Raw genomic sequence first — 18069 nt, 5'->3', positions numbered from 1 at the left:
CTGTCCCTTGATTCTGTCTGAGAGGTGTGAACGACGATGCTAAGTGGCAACATTAGACGGCAAACACTGATTAACAATAACACAATAACATTTCTTGATGATTAGGTCCATTGATAGGGCCTTTGAATAACACAAAACCACTGACACTTCAACCAACATTAAGTAAGACGTGAACATGTCTTGAGTAATGGGGCGGACTTTCTCTTTCCTAGGAGTACTGACTTGCCTAGTTAAATAAAGGTAAAATAAAAAATAAATAAAAGGAGGCACAGTGAAACTTCTGAATTCATTGAGTAATGAAACCTCAAACTGCTCAGAAGTTTCGCATTACATACTAACAATGGTATTCATCTCCTAAGAGTCCAAACCGCTAGCTGCTTAGTGTTAGTCAGTGTATTCAATGACAGCAAGGCAGTGTTCAGTAGGCAAGGAACGGGAGATAACGTTTTATCTGATCTTGAGCAATAAGATTTTAATTTCTGTTGCAAAACATTTTCCCATTGTGTTCCCTACTGAACAGGTCCTGGTGTATGACAAAGCGTAGCAGCTAAATCATAACAGTAACGTACCTGCAGGCCATCCTGGAACTGTACAGCAGCCTGCATGGCCTCATCCAGTCTGTCCACTCTCTCCTTCCATGACTTGTTCAGAGTCTCCCATGCCGAGTTCACCTGGGGAAAACAACAACAACAACAAAGGTCAGGGAATAGGATCCATGCACAGCTGTTGGATACAAATACGACTCTATATACAAATACAAATAAAGAAATCATGATCAAATTAGATATATGGTTTCCCAGCATTACATATATCCTCATGTAAGTCAATAACAAGTACAATGACAAGTACAAGTACTAAGGTATCTGTCATTTAGTTTGCATTTTTTCGAGTCCTTGAGCAAAGTCAATTGTTTCTTCTTATTTAAAGGTGTTCTGATGTCCTTGATTACCTCATCAATACTCTTCTTTATGACTGGCTTATCTGGTTCGCCACAGGCAGCCATAAGCTCCGCCCCCAAGTTCCGCACCACATCAAGCTCCTCCTGAAGCCCGTCAATCTCCTCCTTGAAGCTCTGGGAGAAAAAACAACTATCAGTCCCGAAAAGTAGATTAACCTACTATCACATCAAACTGTATATAGATTACATTGGTAATGGTATCTTGTTTAAGCTGCTCCAGTGGTTACATGTTACATAAATGTAAGGAACTGTATTTAACATAGCAAGACAAAAATAAATGGTACACTTTAATGCTCCTAATTCAAATCAAATCAAATGTATTTATAAAGCCCTTCTTAAATTAGCTGATGTCACAAAGTGCTGTACAGAAACCCAGCCTAAAACCCCAAACAGCAAGCAATGCAGTTGAAGAAGCACCTTAAAGTGAACATGTTTTGATGCTCTTTTACCTCCAGAGATTCCTGCTGCTGTTTCACCACAGAGGGGTCGACTCCAGGCTCCTCCAGCTCCCTCAGCAGGTCCTGGGTGTCCTTGATGGTAACGATGAGGGCACAGTGGTCACACCAGAACTTGTCTGCCAGGTCCATTACATCCAGCAGTTTGGCCTCCCTCTCCTCCATCAGGGCATGGATCTCATTCCAGGTGAACACCATCTGGTCCAGCTTGTCTTGCACAGCTTGGAAACACAGAGAAGTAATAGTCTTATTTATTTAGGTCTTCTAACCGTTCTGTACAGGGGTGCAACTTTGGTTTTAGGAGTGGGGGGGACATAATTATTATTATTATTTTGTTTTATTATCCACTCGGATAAACACGCCAAACAGCCTACCCGACCGCTCGGAGGCGTTTGCATGGTCCTAAAGAAAACCGTTGCCTTGTTTTGTATCACATTCCAATTATAAAATTGGGGGGAGGGTGGCCAAAAAGCAATTTCAGGATGTGGGAGGACATGTCCCCATCCCCAGTGAAAGTTGCGCCCCTGGCACTGTAATATGGTGTGGTGTCTGGCAGTTCAAGACTAGGTCTTCAGCCAACTCATTTATTTGGCTAGAGAGAGAACGTCAGCTGCTTTTGATTGGCAGCTGATGTAGCGGCCAAGCTAGCCATCCAAACCATACACTTCAACAACAGCTGAAGAGAGTAAACAATGGGGTGACCTGTAGTAGTGTGTGGCTACAGTCATGTGCTGTACAGTCTTCCCAAACATCTCCAAAACTAGCAGTGCTAACAAGCATTTTCCACAATGATAGGTACAGGGGAAACAATAGATGGTACCTTTAGCAGATATGTCCTTGTCAGCTCCCGCGGAGCGAGCGATCATCTCCTCTCCGCGCTGCTTGAGCGTGTCGTAGGAAGGCTGCAGTTTCTCCAGGTCCACGGACACAGCCTTGTTCTCTGTGATCTGCTCCCTGATCTTCTCCACCTCCACAGAAATGGAGGGAGGCTGACGCAGGCGCTCAGCAATCCGCTCCAGGGACTCCAGCATGGGCTCTATCTTGTCATGGAACTAGGGGGAGAGGGGAACATGGTCAAACTGGCTGTGTGGGTCTAAACATTCTACATATAATTATCAAATTAAGTACTTAAGTATTTATCCAAAGCACTTTTATTTAGTGAAATAATAAGGGTTAAGAGACTCAATCAATTAGCCACTAGAACAAGCAATCTACTACATCAATGCTCATTACATGCTCCTGGAAGGACTTCCAAACAACTAACCCTCATTTATTTTCAAAGTCAAAATCAATCAACCTAGAACAACAGGGCCATTGTCTACTTTAATATAGAGATGCAACCCTGTTGAACCCAACTGACTCTGCAGGTGAAATCCATTCTCTCTGAACCAGACGTGCCCTGCTGCTACCATTGGTATTTTTGTCCTGTTTTCAAAGGAAGGATATGAATAATGTTTCCTTTCCCTCTAAGGACTTTTATAATTCCATTTCAGCTTCAGATTTCATTAGAGCGATGTCATTATTTTGGCAGGTCATCAAACAATCCCATCGCAAAAACTTTTAAAAACATCCTTTTATCCCCAACATAAGCCATCTTAAGACCAATGTCAAACTCACATACTTGTGCGTCCATAGAGATTTTTACCTGTATAAACAAAGGATATATAAAAACTAAATAAAATAAGTGAAAGTATCTTACCTGTGTGGATTTGGAGATGGCCTCATCCAATGTGGCAGCCCTCTGTTTGACATCAGCCTTGAGCTGGGCGTACAGCAGGTTTGTGGCTGTGTACTTCTCCCTGATGGGGATCCCCTCCACAGGACTCAGCTCTAGAAGCTGGGGACCAGTCTTGTTCATCTTGTCGATGTGGGGCTTGTGCTCTGCAATCAGCTCTCGCATTTGCTGTGGTGGATATATGACATTGTCAGTTAGAGAAACACAAAAACAATGTGTTAGGATTTTCCCTAAAGCTTTGTAACACTCTAATGATCCTTTGTTTATTTCCTTCAGTGGTGTTAAGATGATCTTAGTGTGAAACTCACCCCTGATTTCACAAACAATATTAGAAAATCCATTGGCACAGAGACAACTATCTAATAGACTTTAAGTTGGGCTCACCCTGAGCTCCTCCTGTTGCTGTCGGAGAGCTTCGTACTCAATGGCCAGGAGTGGGAGCTGGCTGAAGCTGGTGCGGGTCTCCTGGAGCCAGGGCCACAGCTCCTCGTAAGTCTCCCAGAACTGGCTGGCCAGAGACTGGGCTCGCTCCAGCTGCAGGCAGCGCTCCGAGTTCAGCTGACTTACCACACCGTACTTCTCCAGGAGGGCTTGAATCTTGACCTGCAAAAAACAGAACATAAAAGAACTTGATGTTGATGTATGCTTCTTAGAAAAAAAAGCAAGGCAGCTGCACATGCTGGTGCAATTCATTTATCATTTAGACGGCAAGCTGCCTTCCTCAGGGTTTCTGACAGAAATCTCTATCAAAGGCCCATATGCTACGTTCATGGATGCACAAGGTTACTCTGGAGGTATTCTACCAACAACAGATGGAAGTTAGGACTTCATTCCATTCTAGGATTTTTTTTACCTTCAAGGCTTGCTTTTCATCCTCATCCTTGCTGTTCATGATAGCCTGGCCTGTTTTCACAATGTCATCCACAGCATCCTTGTGTCTCATGATGTCCATGGAGAAGCCCTGGTCAATCAGAGGAGGATGTTTGAATGGTAACTTACACACAGTGAACACACAGCTGCAGCACACATCATTGTTTCCTGGACTTGTTTGTTTGCACGGTGGTGGTGGCGGCTAATGTCTCTACAGACATATATAGAGATACACAGTACAGGTACATGACAGACAGACTGACCTTCTGGGCCTGGAGCTGTGCTGTGGTCTGGTCCTGTTCCAGCCTGATCTCCCCCAATGACAACATCTTCCTCTCTGCTTCAGTAAGCCAGGCCAGCAAATTGTCAGCTGCTTGTTCAAACTGCACAGAAAACATCCCATCATGAATGGTACAATAGGCCTAATTAAAGGTAGATTGAGCAATATGATGTCATTATACACAGCGGGGCAACTTCCTGTTCCCAATGTGGGTATGCCTCAAGGGGGAGCATAAATTGTGAAGAACTAATACAGGCAGTCCTGGTAGATTTACATTTTATTGTTGTTCATGCCTGTAAGCAGGAAGTTCCCCTGCTGAATATAATAATGAAATGTTGCTTTATTTTATCTTAAAATATATAAAAATAAATAAAATAATATCTGTTTTTGGGACGTAAAATCCAGTCATGAGTTTGACAATTCATTGACGACCATGCAACATTATACCCTACTTTCTTAGGTGTCTGCACTACAATACAATTTTTAATGAGCAAATAATAAGATGCAAATGTAATCATCCTCTATAACAGTTCCCAGTGTATAATGAACAATAATGACAGAAAACAAAGCTCCCTAGAGGCCAAAAAAAGGCTAAACAAGGGAGGATTTAGTGCTGAAAGCAGATGGGATTAAGACTATAATAGCCCCAATCACCCAGAACAGAAATTAGCATTCTGGTCAGCGGTTCCCTTTGTTGTTAAACTCATTTGAATGGCTGTGTTCCCATTTAGTATGTTATGTCTGTTCCTCGGTTTACAGTGGCCTACTGTAATGACTGGTTGTTTTACTATACCTGTTGTGATTTCAGTATGGCGGCGTTGATCTGCTCCACATGCTGTGTGATGGTGTCACTCGCGGCCTTATATCGGTCGTTGTCCTCTGTCACCAGCTTGTCCAGGCCCTCCCGGGCCCTCCATGGGACCAGCTCCAGCAGAGAGCTGCTCACCTCGTTCAGTTTGTCCACCTGGGGCTTGTGATCCATGGCTTCTTTCAGCAATGCCTGGGTAACACAAAGGGCCATACAGTGAGCAGTGAGCACCAATCTATCTCTCCATGCACTGTGTTTAAAAGTTATGTAATATGGCTGTCGTAATTCTATCCTGATGTTACAGAATATTCCAAGTAATACCTTTTTGCTTGGAATACCATAATACCAAATGACAGATTAAAACTAACAGAGGTCATATGGCAAGTCCACATATCTGACATGCCCTTAACTACAAAAAAACCAAGCAATACATATACAGAAACCTAATAACTTAGTGTTATTAACTGCTTCCCCCGACAAAGTGTCAAACAAAACAGGCCTATCATTACCTTCTGCCTGTCTTGTGCCTGGATGAGCTGCTCTCCTACAGGCTCCTGAGCAGCGAAGGCGGTGAGCTCAGCCTCGACATTCTCCAGCCAGGCGCTGAGGTCTTCGTGGATGTGCTGAAGCTTGGAGGCCAGGGTCAGGGCCTGGTCCAGGGTCTTAGACACGTTACCACTCATGGAGTTGATCTCAGCGTATCTCGTCTTTATCCCGTCCAACTTGCCTTGGATGACAACCACCTCATCGCCTACAGAAGTAAAAAGAAGATACATTAATTCAGATGAATCATTCTGAAGTGTTTTCATTCAAATTATAGGTGTAGTATCCAACATATCGTCTCACCTGTTGTTTGTTTCAGCAGCTCCAATCCATTGGAAATGGCTTGATCAACATTCTGCTTTCTCAACTCAATGTCTTCATGTAGGGCCTGGACAAGACACAAAACATTAGCAACAACTCATCTGACTTAAACAGCATTGGGAACCAAGAAATAATTCGATTTTTTTCACACAAACTAAACTTAACACGAAACTGAAAGTAACAAAGTAGTTAGATGTAACTTAAAATTACTTAGAAACGATGTGAAGAGATAAAGGATGAATTAATGTTAGGCCTGAGGAGGAGTGTGATGGTAGTAGTACCAGTTGTTCTGCACACTGCTTTTCAAGAACGTCCGTCTTGTAGTCTTTGACGGACACTTCGCTCAGCGTAGTGTGCACTTCGTTGAGCCAGTTCATGAGGGCCACCTCGTCCTCTCCAAAGAGCTGGGCATTGGCCAGAGCCTGCTGCAGCATCTCAGCCTTCCTCCTACAGCGCTCCTGCAGCTCTATGTAACTGGCTTGGGTGGAGTCCAGCTTAGACTGCACCAGCTCCTTATCGTCCACTGAGCTAACCGGCTTGAGCATCTGACCCAGGCTGATGGACTGAACCAGGTCTTTACTGTGACCCATTATCTCCTCCTCTAAGGCCTGACCACATCACCACCACACATGGAACACACACCAGGGGGATGAACAAAAAACACACACACAAACACAGTTGGGGGGGGGGGGGGGAATGAATACTGAACCAATAAGAAACTTAAAATTACAAACATCAACTGAATGCAAATGCTGATAAAACAGGGCAACACAACAAATCATGAGAAACCGAAAACAAAGGATGGGCGACTGAAGTAACATCAATGCCTGAAACATGAAGTATCTTACCTTGTGCTGGGAGATTTGCACTTCCAGCTTGGTAGTCTGTGTGCCGATGGGTTCAGATTTGGCCAAGCGTTTCTCTGTGGCAGAGAGCCACTCAGACAGAGGCTCCAGTGTCTCATGGAACTGCTGAGCCACAATTAGAATGCTCTTCAGCTGTTTGTGCCTACATTACCCAGCATGCCAAGAGAGAACAGAAGAGGGACAGATGAATAATGAGACAGGTTTACTCCCTCAACTAAAGTCTGGCCTGGATGCCAAGATACTGGGTGCCAAGATAATTGTCTCCTCAAAGACCTCTGGCGCCCAGTCTCCAGATAACACAATTGAATAATTATACCTAACAATTGTCACTTACGGATGGCGGGGGAGGGTCAATTAATTCTGTCTTTAGGGAACTTATCCAGAACGCAACACCTCATTTGGCTGTATAGTCCAACCCTTTACATGAACCCTTTACACGTGGTAGAATTGGACTATATTGATAGGTTTAAATTAAAATGTTTCTTCCAGAAGAAATATGAAAGACATATGCATAAGCATGGTAGCGATTGAAAGGGAAGAGTTTGGAAATGATGGGGAAATGATTAGACTAAAGGTGAGGACACAACAGTTCATCTGACACAATACTGAATCCAAACATTACACTGTTGATTTTATGTGCATTTTACATTTATTGTACCTTTCGCAGCATTCGTTGATAACAAAATCAGAAAATACCCTGGATACATTTAGTAACATGATAGGAATATTCCTGGAAAATGTGGGGTAGGTGCAACATAAGACAAAAAAATACTTGGGTTTGAGTGAGAGGACTAGCTGGTGTCTTCAAGTGGACATGAACCTCTCCAAAGTGTGCACAGTTCCTAAGTAATTTCAATGAACTTTTATGACTCAAAGAAGAGTCTTCACCTATAAGGCCTGCTTCCCCCCATCACACAATTACTGTTGTTGTTTACGCAATCCAAAAACAGCCCATTATAAATTGCAATCGGGGTCAGGTGGGCATAATTTGAAAGTTTGTTCTATTGACAACATGACTAGCTAAACTATAAAATATGATCTTACAGCGTACGGCTTTCACGGGGCAATTCAGAGAAACAAATTGTAATTTTGGTGCGCATAGAAAGGACTCATGCGTGCATTCAGGTTTGTGACTCCACTGCAAACTTTCTTCAGAATAGGCAATTCAGAACTACCCAGGGTATGACGTCATGTCCTGTAACTGTACTTCAAACATTGTACTCATAAACAGTGACACTGTACTGTATATGACATGAGTTTTATGAAATGGAAATGTGAAGTGCACATTTGGACTCACAGGTGTTTGGCTTGTATGACGTCAAAGCTGTATTTATTATATTCGTCAACGTCTCATCTTTCAAAACACATCGAGTCCTCTTAATTTACATTTCCCTCACTCAGAAGACAAAAAATGTGCAGAAGTTGCCCAATTAGCGGGAGGGATGGGAGCAACTTCTTGTCGCGTGCTGTGCTTAAGTTCTAAATGTGTGTCAGTCAGAACCCACACAGCGCTGTGAAGCGCAGAGCCTGAGCTCTGACGTCATTAATAGCAAGGTTTCCCAAACTTGGTCCTGGGGCCCCTCCCTGGGTACACATTTTGGTTTTTGCCCGAGCACTACACAGCTGCTTCAAATAATGAAAGCTTGATGAGGAGTTGGTAATTTGAATCAGCTGTGTGGTGTTAGGAGGGCCAGGACCAAGTTTGGGAAACCCTGATTATAGCACGTTACTGTACAGCCACTGCGTTCCAATTTAGGTGCTTATCAGTGCCCACATCTGCCATTTTCAACCTGTATACAGGTACGAGTGTCAAGGGCTACGACTGAGGAAAGGGATGGCATTTCTGTAGCAAAAATCCAATCAGCACATTTTCCACAATGAATCAGAACTATAATATTCATTTCATTTGCAAACACTTTTCTTACATACATCTCTCAGGGAAGTGTTGGTTGTGCAGACAGACCTGTTCTCAGCCTTCTTCAGCAAAGCGTCCCACCTCTGCCCCAGGCACTCAATCTCCTTCCCCACCTTCTCCTTTTCCACAAACTCTGCTCCCAGGTCCACAACCTTCCCTCCTTCCTTCTTAATCAGCTCCACCGTAGGCCTACGGTCATCGAGCAGCCTCTGGAGGAGCTGTCCAGGACAAATAAAGGTGAAGAAGTTATGAGGTTCAACATGCGCCGAGCACAATTATTGCTTACAGTGCATTATAGGGAAATGATCCACGCTCTAGAATGACCTTCAAGCCAATCAGAAAGGAGTATTCAACAATGCCATGGTATTATAAAGCTTAATTCAACAGAATCTTTAGGATAGCCCCAAATAATGCTCCACAATGGACGCCAATAAAAATGATAAATGGCTGAATCAGTAAAGCCTACATGGACTCTCTGAATAGGTTTTAATGTAGGTGTAAATTAGCAGCTACTAATGTTGTAAGTGTGTAATCAGTTCACTTTTTGCTTACTATCTGCTCCTGGATTTGTGCCTTGACGACTTTGAACTCAGCAGAGGGAGGTTTCTGATTGGACACCAGCTCCTCCGTGTCTGTCAGCCAGCTGAGCAGGGACTCCAGAGCATCCTGGAACCTCCCACAATGCAATAGGGCCTCGTGCAGCTGCGCTGACCGCTCAGCAATCTATGGAAGACCATTTAAATGTAGGCATCACATGTATTACGATATAGGCGGTAAGTATTATGGCCAAGTAAAACTCAGTCTAAGTAACTAATTATAGCTATAAAAACATTAAGCAAGAACCACATGGAGTATTATTCATCAAACGTGTCTAAAGTTTGACCTCTTTCACCTATGTAAAAAGCAATAAGGCTAGAGCGTGAAGTAGATTAATAACCCAGAGACAGGCTAACCTTTTTGTTGAGTGTGTTCCATCGAGTGTTGCCATCCTCCAGGTCATGTTCAAGGCCCTTGGTGCTGGTACCTTTGGCGGCGTTCTGGATCAGGCCCTGGCCCAGCCAGTTGATGTCTTGCAACTGGGTCTGTAGTGGATCAACCTCCTCTTTCTGGAATACCTGTGGCCAGAGATAATACAATACATTGTGTATTATCAGACGCAGAACAACTTAGACCGGATGAGAGATAATTATTTCTCTCAATAAGACAGATGATGTCAGAGGTTCATAAGGGCAAGACTTCAATAAAGACAAAACAAGAGATGTTTGATGTTGCTTTTAAAGAAATATTCCTACCCTACGTTTTAAGAGAGCTCTCGGGAATGAGACGTTGCTTTCATTGTGTTATCCAAGGGTGTTATCCAAATTGGACTGAATAAAGTCCTTGATTCATGCCATACTTTTACATTTTCAAATGTGTATTAAGAAAGATAAGACATTCCGATTGTTTACACAAATCCAGCCATTGGCAAGATATTTAAAACATGTCAGATATCTGTTTGCCCTCCTGATAAACACGTGTCAGTTCATTGACATGTATTGGTTATTTGTGAGCCATGCATTACACATAAAACAAAACAAAGAGAGTCAAAATGGATTATCAGCTATGCAGTTTGACTGTCTACAATTAACAATAATGTTTCAAAAATGCAGCTGAGCATTACAACATGTTTCGCCAGTCCCTGAAGAGTGATTGTATAGACAGGCTGCTGGCCTAGGCCACAGAGCTGGCATAACAACAACCTCTTTCTGACTGGTCAGCACTGCAGCTTCTAGAAAGGAAAGCACGGCAATTAGTTGGAGCACAGCTGTGCAGCATCACACCAGACAGACTCACAGGCCAGGCTGGCGTACTAAACCCAATTCAGACCTAATGTAATCTGATAAACAAGACTAGCATCCCAGGAAACACTAATCAAAATTGCCGTATTTATTTGGCCCAGTTGAAGGTAGAATCCACCCTGCAATGCTGGAGTTGGAGGAGACTATTTTGGGGTACCTGGGGGGAGGAGAAGCCCATGAGGTCAATTTCGGAGCATGCGGCTATAGCAGTTAACAGGCTCTCGATCTCGTCGTCCCCTATTTCTTGGTACGACCGTGGCTCACTGCCATTGGCCAAGCAGGCCTCCCTTTCCACTGACAGCAGGAAGTCCTCCAGGTCCTCCATGCTGTATTTCCGCGGTTCTATAGCTCCGTGGTGTTGCAAGTCAAACGGTTTAACACCCATATTTTGTCTACACTCTGGCCGCGGCCCAGAACCCACATAGGGCTCCGGCTGTGTGACAACCACGCTGACTAACTCACAGTCTGACTGGGAGGACATGTCCTCTAGCAGCTCGGCGGTGGGGAGCTCATCATAGCTTGTTAGCGTCCTGGAGACACCATTTTGAACCCTGCTGGCTGATCTCGAGGACCTCCTGCCAGTCGAATCCCTACTGTTTGATCTTGAGGAGCGCCTGCCTGTGGAGTCCCTGTATTCCCCATTAGTGATGGTCAACACTGTTTCACTCAAGTCTGTCACACAGGTGTCATTCCCCTCCTGGGACTCCTGTACAGGGTTGTTGCTCTGTCCTGGGTTGTACAGTTCCCTGGGTATGTTGTCCCTGACTGGGGAGAAGGGGAACTCGTCCTGCCCTGAGCTGTGGGAGCAGCTTGGTTTTATCTCCCCAGATACGTGCATGGCCTCGGAGGAGGAGAGGCTCCTGGTGCCTGGGCGTGGTTTCCTGGAGGCTCGGTGGGAGCGGCGCTCCCTCTCTGCAGTGGGGCTGCACAGGCCTGAGTCCTCCTCTGATGTCAGGGAGTTGGTGACACTCCGTCCCCTCCTGCCACGGGTAAAACCATGGCTCGACCTATCCAGTCCGTCTGAACAGAGGGTGCCACTGCGACTGGCGTACTCCCCTATGTTAGTGGGAGCGAATGTCCTCCAGGATCGCCGATGGTGCGGGCGCTCCTTCTTCTCCCCTCCCTGCCCCAGACGAGTCTTAGGGAGTACCGTTCCCGCTCCCCTGATGATGTCACCATTCAGTTTCAGGCCATCAAAGACAGCACACTCCAGTCTAGCTGCCTCGCGAGTGCGGAGCTCAAATGCGCTGGAGGAGGTGAGGACTCCGTTGCCACACAGGCTGCTCATGTCCAGGGTGCGGTGTGTGTAGGGTAGGGTGCCAGTGAAGTGCCTGGAAGCCAGGCTACCCTTTGAGCCACAATCAATCTGCTCATTGAGACGGACAGTGTCATAGATGGATCTCTGGGGAACGTAGCAGTCATCAATGTTTAGGTCCTCCTCCTCCCCTTTTCCCACACAGGAGGGGTTCTGGCGGAGGCAGTCTGGTCTGCTAAGAGGTTTCCCCATCTTAAATCTAACTGCACTGACTCAGAGATAATAAAATAATACTAATGTGGTCTGAGGTACAGTATATGTTGTTTCAGTGCAAATATTTGCTGCTAAAGCAACAAGCCAAAAAATACTACTAAAAGTGCATGTTCAATATTCACTTTTTTAATTTACTTAATTTGCTATATCAAAACCAAGTTCTTATAAAATAAATAAATTAACAATTCACAATAATTGGTGCAATTACTTAGACAAATTCAGAATATATAAAACAGACCTAATAATCGTCATAATCCAAACAGTAAAAATAATGGACCTCAATAACACTAAAGCAACATATCACCCTCACTCAGAAAGTGCACCGGCTGTGCAATCAGTATCTGGAACCGTCCAATCCGTTCATTGAGTCACCTATCCTCAAAGAATTCCCTACTTGGTGCTGTCCTCCCCATTGTCAAAATGTCATTAGAATTGTTCTCCCTTAAAAGTGGTTATTTTATCCCTTAAATCCCGCTGGTATCCATGTAGGCTGTGGGAGAGCTTCAGTGCAAAGTGGCATATCCTGATACAAATCCACAGGGCTCTATGAAAACAAAGGGCGAGAAGAGCCGGTGCTCCTGGATAAACAAAAATGCCTGCCCTGCCTCTCTGGTGGTTCGCCCTGCAATGACAGACAGACACCCTCCTGGCAGAGAGGCTGCAGGCCCCGCCCCCGCTAGCTCATTATTCAGGCAACATCTGCCACAGAGGGCTGCTCCGGCACATGTTGATTGGTCGGACGCTTGACCCTTTTTTTCTCTAATTCTCCCCTTCTATCTCCACAGTCCATATGACTTAACTTCTTAGTCATCTTCTGTGTCCTGGCACCATCACTCTCACTCTCTCTCTCTCTCTGACGGAGGGGATGGGAGAGGATGGGGGGAACACACAACAAGCAACTAGCTTTCCTCCTCTGAAGGAAGAAAACATTTAATCACACCAGACCAACAGGCAGCGGCAGCTCCCACTTTGGTGACATCACGCTGGGCTGAAATAGATCTCTATGTTTTCCCTTTTTTTCTGTTCCTTCTCTGTTGTTTTCCTGTGGATGGTTGCTGTGGACCCTGCAGATATTCTTAATTACTCTGGAATGCTGAGGGAGGCACAGGTCCCAGGTAATTTAACACCCACAGCTCTGCCAAATCCATGGCATGGTGTGTCTTTTTTATGGCGAGCGACCCGGGTCGTGTGAGAGAAGAAAGGAGGAATGAGAGAGAGGGATAATGAGAGGAATTAATTTTGTGTGCAGCACAGAAGGCTGACAACAGAAAGGAGTTGAACCATCCCAACTCCTTCCACCACCACGACCCCTTCCCACAATGAGAGGAGGAAAAAGGAGGAAGTCTCACAGAGATAAATAAGCGGTTAAATAGATCTGTTGGGTTTAGAGAAAGGATATTCAGCAGCTGAATCCCACATCATTTTGACAAAATCCAGGCGTTGAATTAAGGGAGGGCAAAGTGTTCCTCTTTTCGTCCTCCTTTTGCTGCACCAAGGCTGTTTCCGTTATCCTGGCCCACACTAACTGGTTTGGCATTAGTAAACTGGGGGTTTTGATCTCCGAATTAGAAAAATGTGTCATCATGAGATGGATTTATTCACTAATGCCCATTCCAACCAACATAGGATACACCTTAACCAATCAAAATGACTCAAATATCTCCCTCGAAACCTATAGAGCACTTACACATAACTCTTATTACATTGCATGTGAGTAAAGTTATTCACAAGAACAGGCTATTCAGACCAAAGGTTGCAGAAGGGCCACATTTCTTTGTGACATCTTCTGCAGAAAAATCCCTTTCAACAGAACTACTCATCAGTCACTCCCAACAATGGGTGTGAATGAAACGAAAACCATTATAAAGGACTAGACAAAGAATTCAATGAGACAAATTCAAAAGCTTCTCTTGATTGTGTACAAGTGCACTCCTAGTGCATACAGGAACAAAATAATCTCTTAGGTGTCTTAGGTGAATCACAATCCCAAAACACAGGAAAAATGCAATGTGTCACCATGAAAAGTGATCTGCCAATCCTAGCAAAAACAATGTGTTACCAACTCAGATCCTTCTGGTACATGTCTGGTGTCATGTTCCACCTTGGGGAGAGTGATTTGATTTGAGTGTATCATCATTGGGGTAAGTGAGCAAGCTGGGCTACACGATGGGGTCTCCCCAACGGCCCTTTTCCCCTCATCAACTTCAGTGAGAGGAATAGCTATGATTAATGAGAGAGAAATTCCTTTTAGGTTCATAGGAGACACTGATGTAACGTCTGAGTAGAAACTTTAAAAATACGCCCCAACACATCCCACCTCCCCAACCCCCAGCAGGTTTTGTCACTGAGCTGAGCTCACACTAACTATCACGAAGGACTACATACACCACATCTTTCCCAGCAAACCTTCCAGATCCCCTAACTACAACAACAATAAGAGTGAAACATTGGACTCGGGAGGGGAGGCTCTTACAAACCGTGACCTAAAATGGTAACGCAACAAAATGAGTTCACTTATTGCTGCCTTTTAATGTTTATTTCTTTCACAACAGCTGCCAATGAAACCCCAAAATAGACCAAGTACCAGATCTACGAATAAACCAAGCAGGATTATTATAGACCACATGAAACCCCTATTCACACTGCAGACATCCCATTACGTTCGGTCTCGGTCTGTGTCCACAGGTTTCCGAGCATCAAAACAGGTTTTTAGACACCAATTAGGAAATACCTTGTGCTGTAATGGAATTAAGTAGGGTTCTTTTGGGGATTCCTTATTTTCAGGGAACTTTTCTCAGAGAGAGTAGCTAGCGGCCTGAATGAGTACAATGGTGATTTTCCGCTAGCAGCTGACGTGTCTGTGTGCAGGCCTACCCAACGAGACTTAGAGATGGGACAATGTGAGGGTGATAAGGTGAGCACAACCAGCAGGGAACACGTTGCTCAGCAACAGCTGGTAGTAGTCAATATTATAGGATGGTTCATGGTTACCAATCAAACCCTCTTAAAAAACCCTATCAGAGCTCAGCTAAAATTGGCTTTTCATTTATCTGCATGTCCAGCTCTTATATTTAGCCTCACAATGAAGTGTTTTACCATTTTCTTTACTGGAGAACCAAGGCTACACGTAGAACACAAACAATTTGACAATTTAACAGTTGCATTAATGAGTTTTATTGATAAATGTCAACAACAAAAAATATGGTTTGCCAAAGCAAAAACCTGATAAAAATGTATTTATACGGGGCCTCCCGAGTGGCGTTGTCACGATCGTCGTATTGATGCATGATTTTTAATAAAGGACGGAAAAACACGAAGTACACTAACAAACAAACAAACAAACTAACAAGACGACCGTGACTGCTATCAAACGACTGTGCTAACATGCAACAACAATAACCCACGAACCACATTACAAAACAGGCTACCTAAATATGGTTCCCAATCAGAGACAACGACAAACACCTGCCACTGATTGAGAACCATATCAGGCCAAAACACAGAAACAGACTAACTAGACATGCAACTTAGAATGCCCGCTCATATCACACCCTGACTAAACAAAACATAGAAACAAACAACGCAAATAATGGTCGGAGTGTGACAGGCGTAGTGGTCTAAGGCACTGCATCGCAGTGCTTGAGGCATCACTACAGACCCGGTTTCAATCCCAGGCTGTGACTGGGAGTCCCATACAATTGTCCCAGCGTCGTCCCAGCGTCGTCCCAGCATCGTCCCAGTGTCGTCCGGGTTAGGGGAGGGTTTGGCCAGAGGGGATTTACTTGGCCTGCAGGCTGACTACGGTCGTCAGTTGAACAGTGTTTCCTCTGACACATTGGTACAGCTGGCTTCTGGGTTAAGTGGGTGGGTGTTAAGAAGCGCGGTTTGGCAGGTCATGTTTCAGAGGATGCATGACTCAACCTTCGCCTCTCCCGAGCGCGTTGGGGAGTTGTAGCGATGAGACAAGATCACAATTTGATATCACAAAAATGTTTTGTTTTATTTATATGAATGCTGTGAGTACAGAAATTGTTTGCTCACCAGGAAATGAAGATCCAACTAGTCAGTGACAACTGTGTGGAGTTTGTGACAGAATCTATGTGAATGTATTACAGTATTATAGACACTATGTCCCGGGATATCCTATGATTTTCTATGTAGAAGAACGACATTTGTGTAGCTTGTGAGTGTCATAGAGCAAAACATGTTACATGTGTTTTCGTGAGAGTCTCAACTTCTCATAGATAGATTTTAATAGCGTGTAGCTCAAACCATTCAGATTCTACAGACCTGGCCCGGGCACCTTGGGGATCCACCCTTGTCTCTCAAACCCTGCACTAGCTCAGTCCCCGTTAACCACACAGTCTCATGGTTTGTATCTACAGATGAAATAGACGAATCCAATGGAACAACCCAGACGTCTGTAGCTCAAAAACACAATGTGTAAAATGGGTTAACTTGCACAAAATTACATTATATATTATTATAATTCCAGCTACCATTCAGAACATTGACTGCAGTTCTACGAGACCTATATTTTCATATATTTTAAGGTATTTATCTAAAGGCTGATGTTTGTGAATGTACTTGTGATTAAATTAAAAAAAACATCATAACAAAATTTAACAAATTCCTTTGGCCTATATTTTCAAATAGATGTGTAATGCTGTAGTATGAAACATTTGGTTAAAAGTCATGTTTTGATATGATGCTTTCAGACAATAAATAACTTTTTTTTTCTTTCCCAAATCTGAATAGTTAATCCCCATCCATCAACTCTAACAGCATTTACAGGCTTTTAGAATGCTTTATTATCCCACATCAAGTCATGTTTCATCCACCACTGATATACCAACAAAAGCCTTGATAATATTATGGCACAATTATGCTGTTGTTAGTGTTTCATTTATATTCTCTCATATCTTTCGTATTAAGATAGTGTTTTATAAAATAATTGTTGTTTTATTTCATAGAGAGCATAAAGACGTTTTACACATTCAAGCTAACATCAAAGGAAACTTGTTTGAAGGGAGAAAAACTCTGTAAATACAAAAACAATAATGTTGAATGATTAAAAACTCCTAGTAGTGGTAAATGTGTTGGTTGGAGAAGGAGTCTATAGAGTTCAGTATATGTAGGGGAGTGAATATTGCACTGCAGGAATATGGTTTCTGGCTAGTGGTTACTATTCTGGCTCCCTTTCCATTTCTGTAGAATCCAGATATTTCCAATACAGCGTAAGCATGTACTACTAGATGCCTTTATTGTTAACGGCAACGGTATGACATATAGTAACCACCACCTCAAGATGTTCCACAGCTAGAAAAGCAATGCCCTGTGTACTCTTAAATTCTACAGGGGAAAGTTCAAATTCAGGTAGGCTTATACAGCAAAGTCATGCACACCAACGATGAGCATCTAAAACCATCCACAGACAGGCTAACACAAACTTTAAGACTTTTAGTCAGCTCTTTCTAAAGAGGAAGAGCAGATGCTCAAACACCAGTGAATTAGCTGGTAGAGCTGAATAATGAAAAAAGCGTGTGTTCACTCTTTCATGCCAACGAGTGACCAGGTAAGACCACGCCAATTTTTGTTTATTATATATATATATATATATATATATATATTGTACTTTTAACCCCTTTTTCTCCCCAATTTCGTGGTATCCAATTGCAGTTACAGTCTTGTCCCATCGCTGCAACTCCCATACGAACTTGGGAGAGGCGAAACACGACCCCGCCAAGCCGCACTGCTTCTTGACACACTGCCCGCTTAACCCAGAAGCCAGCCACACCAATGTGTCAGAGGAAACACCGTACAGCTGGCGACCGAAGTCAGCGTGCATGCGCACGGCTGCCACAAGGAGTCGCTAGAGTGCGATAGGACAAGGACATCCCAGCCGGCCAAACCCTCCCCTAACCCAGACCACGCTGGGCCAATTGTGCACCG

At 43.9% G+C, this 18069-nt stretch overlaps 1 protein-coding gene across 1 annotated transcript in view; it reads right to left on the bottom strand.

The window, feature by feature from the left end:
- dst (dystonin) overlaps window positions 1-18069 on the bottom strand; it is a 188225-nt gene that overhangs the window by 35373 nt on the left and 134783 nt on the right. The window contains exons 59-74 of the mRNA XM_021580916.2: window positions 9705-9866; window positions 9304-9474; window positions 8800-8969; window positions 6819-6978; window positions 6252-6578; window positions 5953-6037; window positions 5616-5857; window positions 5092-5298; window positions 4282-4401; window positions 4002-4109; window positions 3533-3751; window positions 3113-3316; window positions 2234-2465; window positions 1408-1634; window positions 950-1072; window positions 570-671 (exon numbers count right to left, since the gene is read on the bottom strand). Coding sequence (XP_021436591.2) covers window positions 570-671; window positions 950-1072; window positions 1408-1634; window positions 2234-2465; window positions 3113-3316; window positions 3533-3751; window positions 4002-4109; window positions 4282-4401; window positions 5092-5298; window positions 5616-5857; window positions 5953-6037; window positions 6252-6578; window positions 6819-6978; window positions 8800-8969; window positions 9304-9474; window positions 9705-9866 — 2859 coding nt within the window. The remainder of the gene's footprint in view (window positions 1-569; window positions 672-949; window positions 1073-1407; window positions 1635-2233; window positions 2466-3112; window positions 3317-3532; window positions 3752-4001; window positions 4110-4281; window positions 4402-5091; window positions 5299-5615; window positions 5858-5952; window positions 6038-6251; window positions 6579-6818; window positions 6979-8799; window positions 8970-9303; window positions 9475-9704; window positions 9867-18069) is intronic.

The sequence above is a fragment of the Oncorhynchus mykiss genome, chromosome 23 (assembly GCF_013265735.2).
Source record: "Oncorhynchus mykiss isolate Arlee chromosome 23, USDA_OmykA_1.1, whole genome shotgun sequence".
In the NCBI taxonomy this organism is placed as follows: domain Eukaryota; kingdom Metazoa; phylum Chordata; class Actinopteri; order Salmoniformes; family Salmonidae; genus Oncorhynchus; species Oncorhynchus mykiss.
This window is presented reverse-complemented; position numbering and strand designations above follow the sequence as displayed.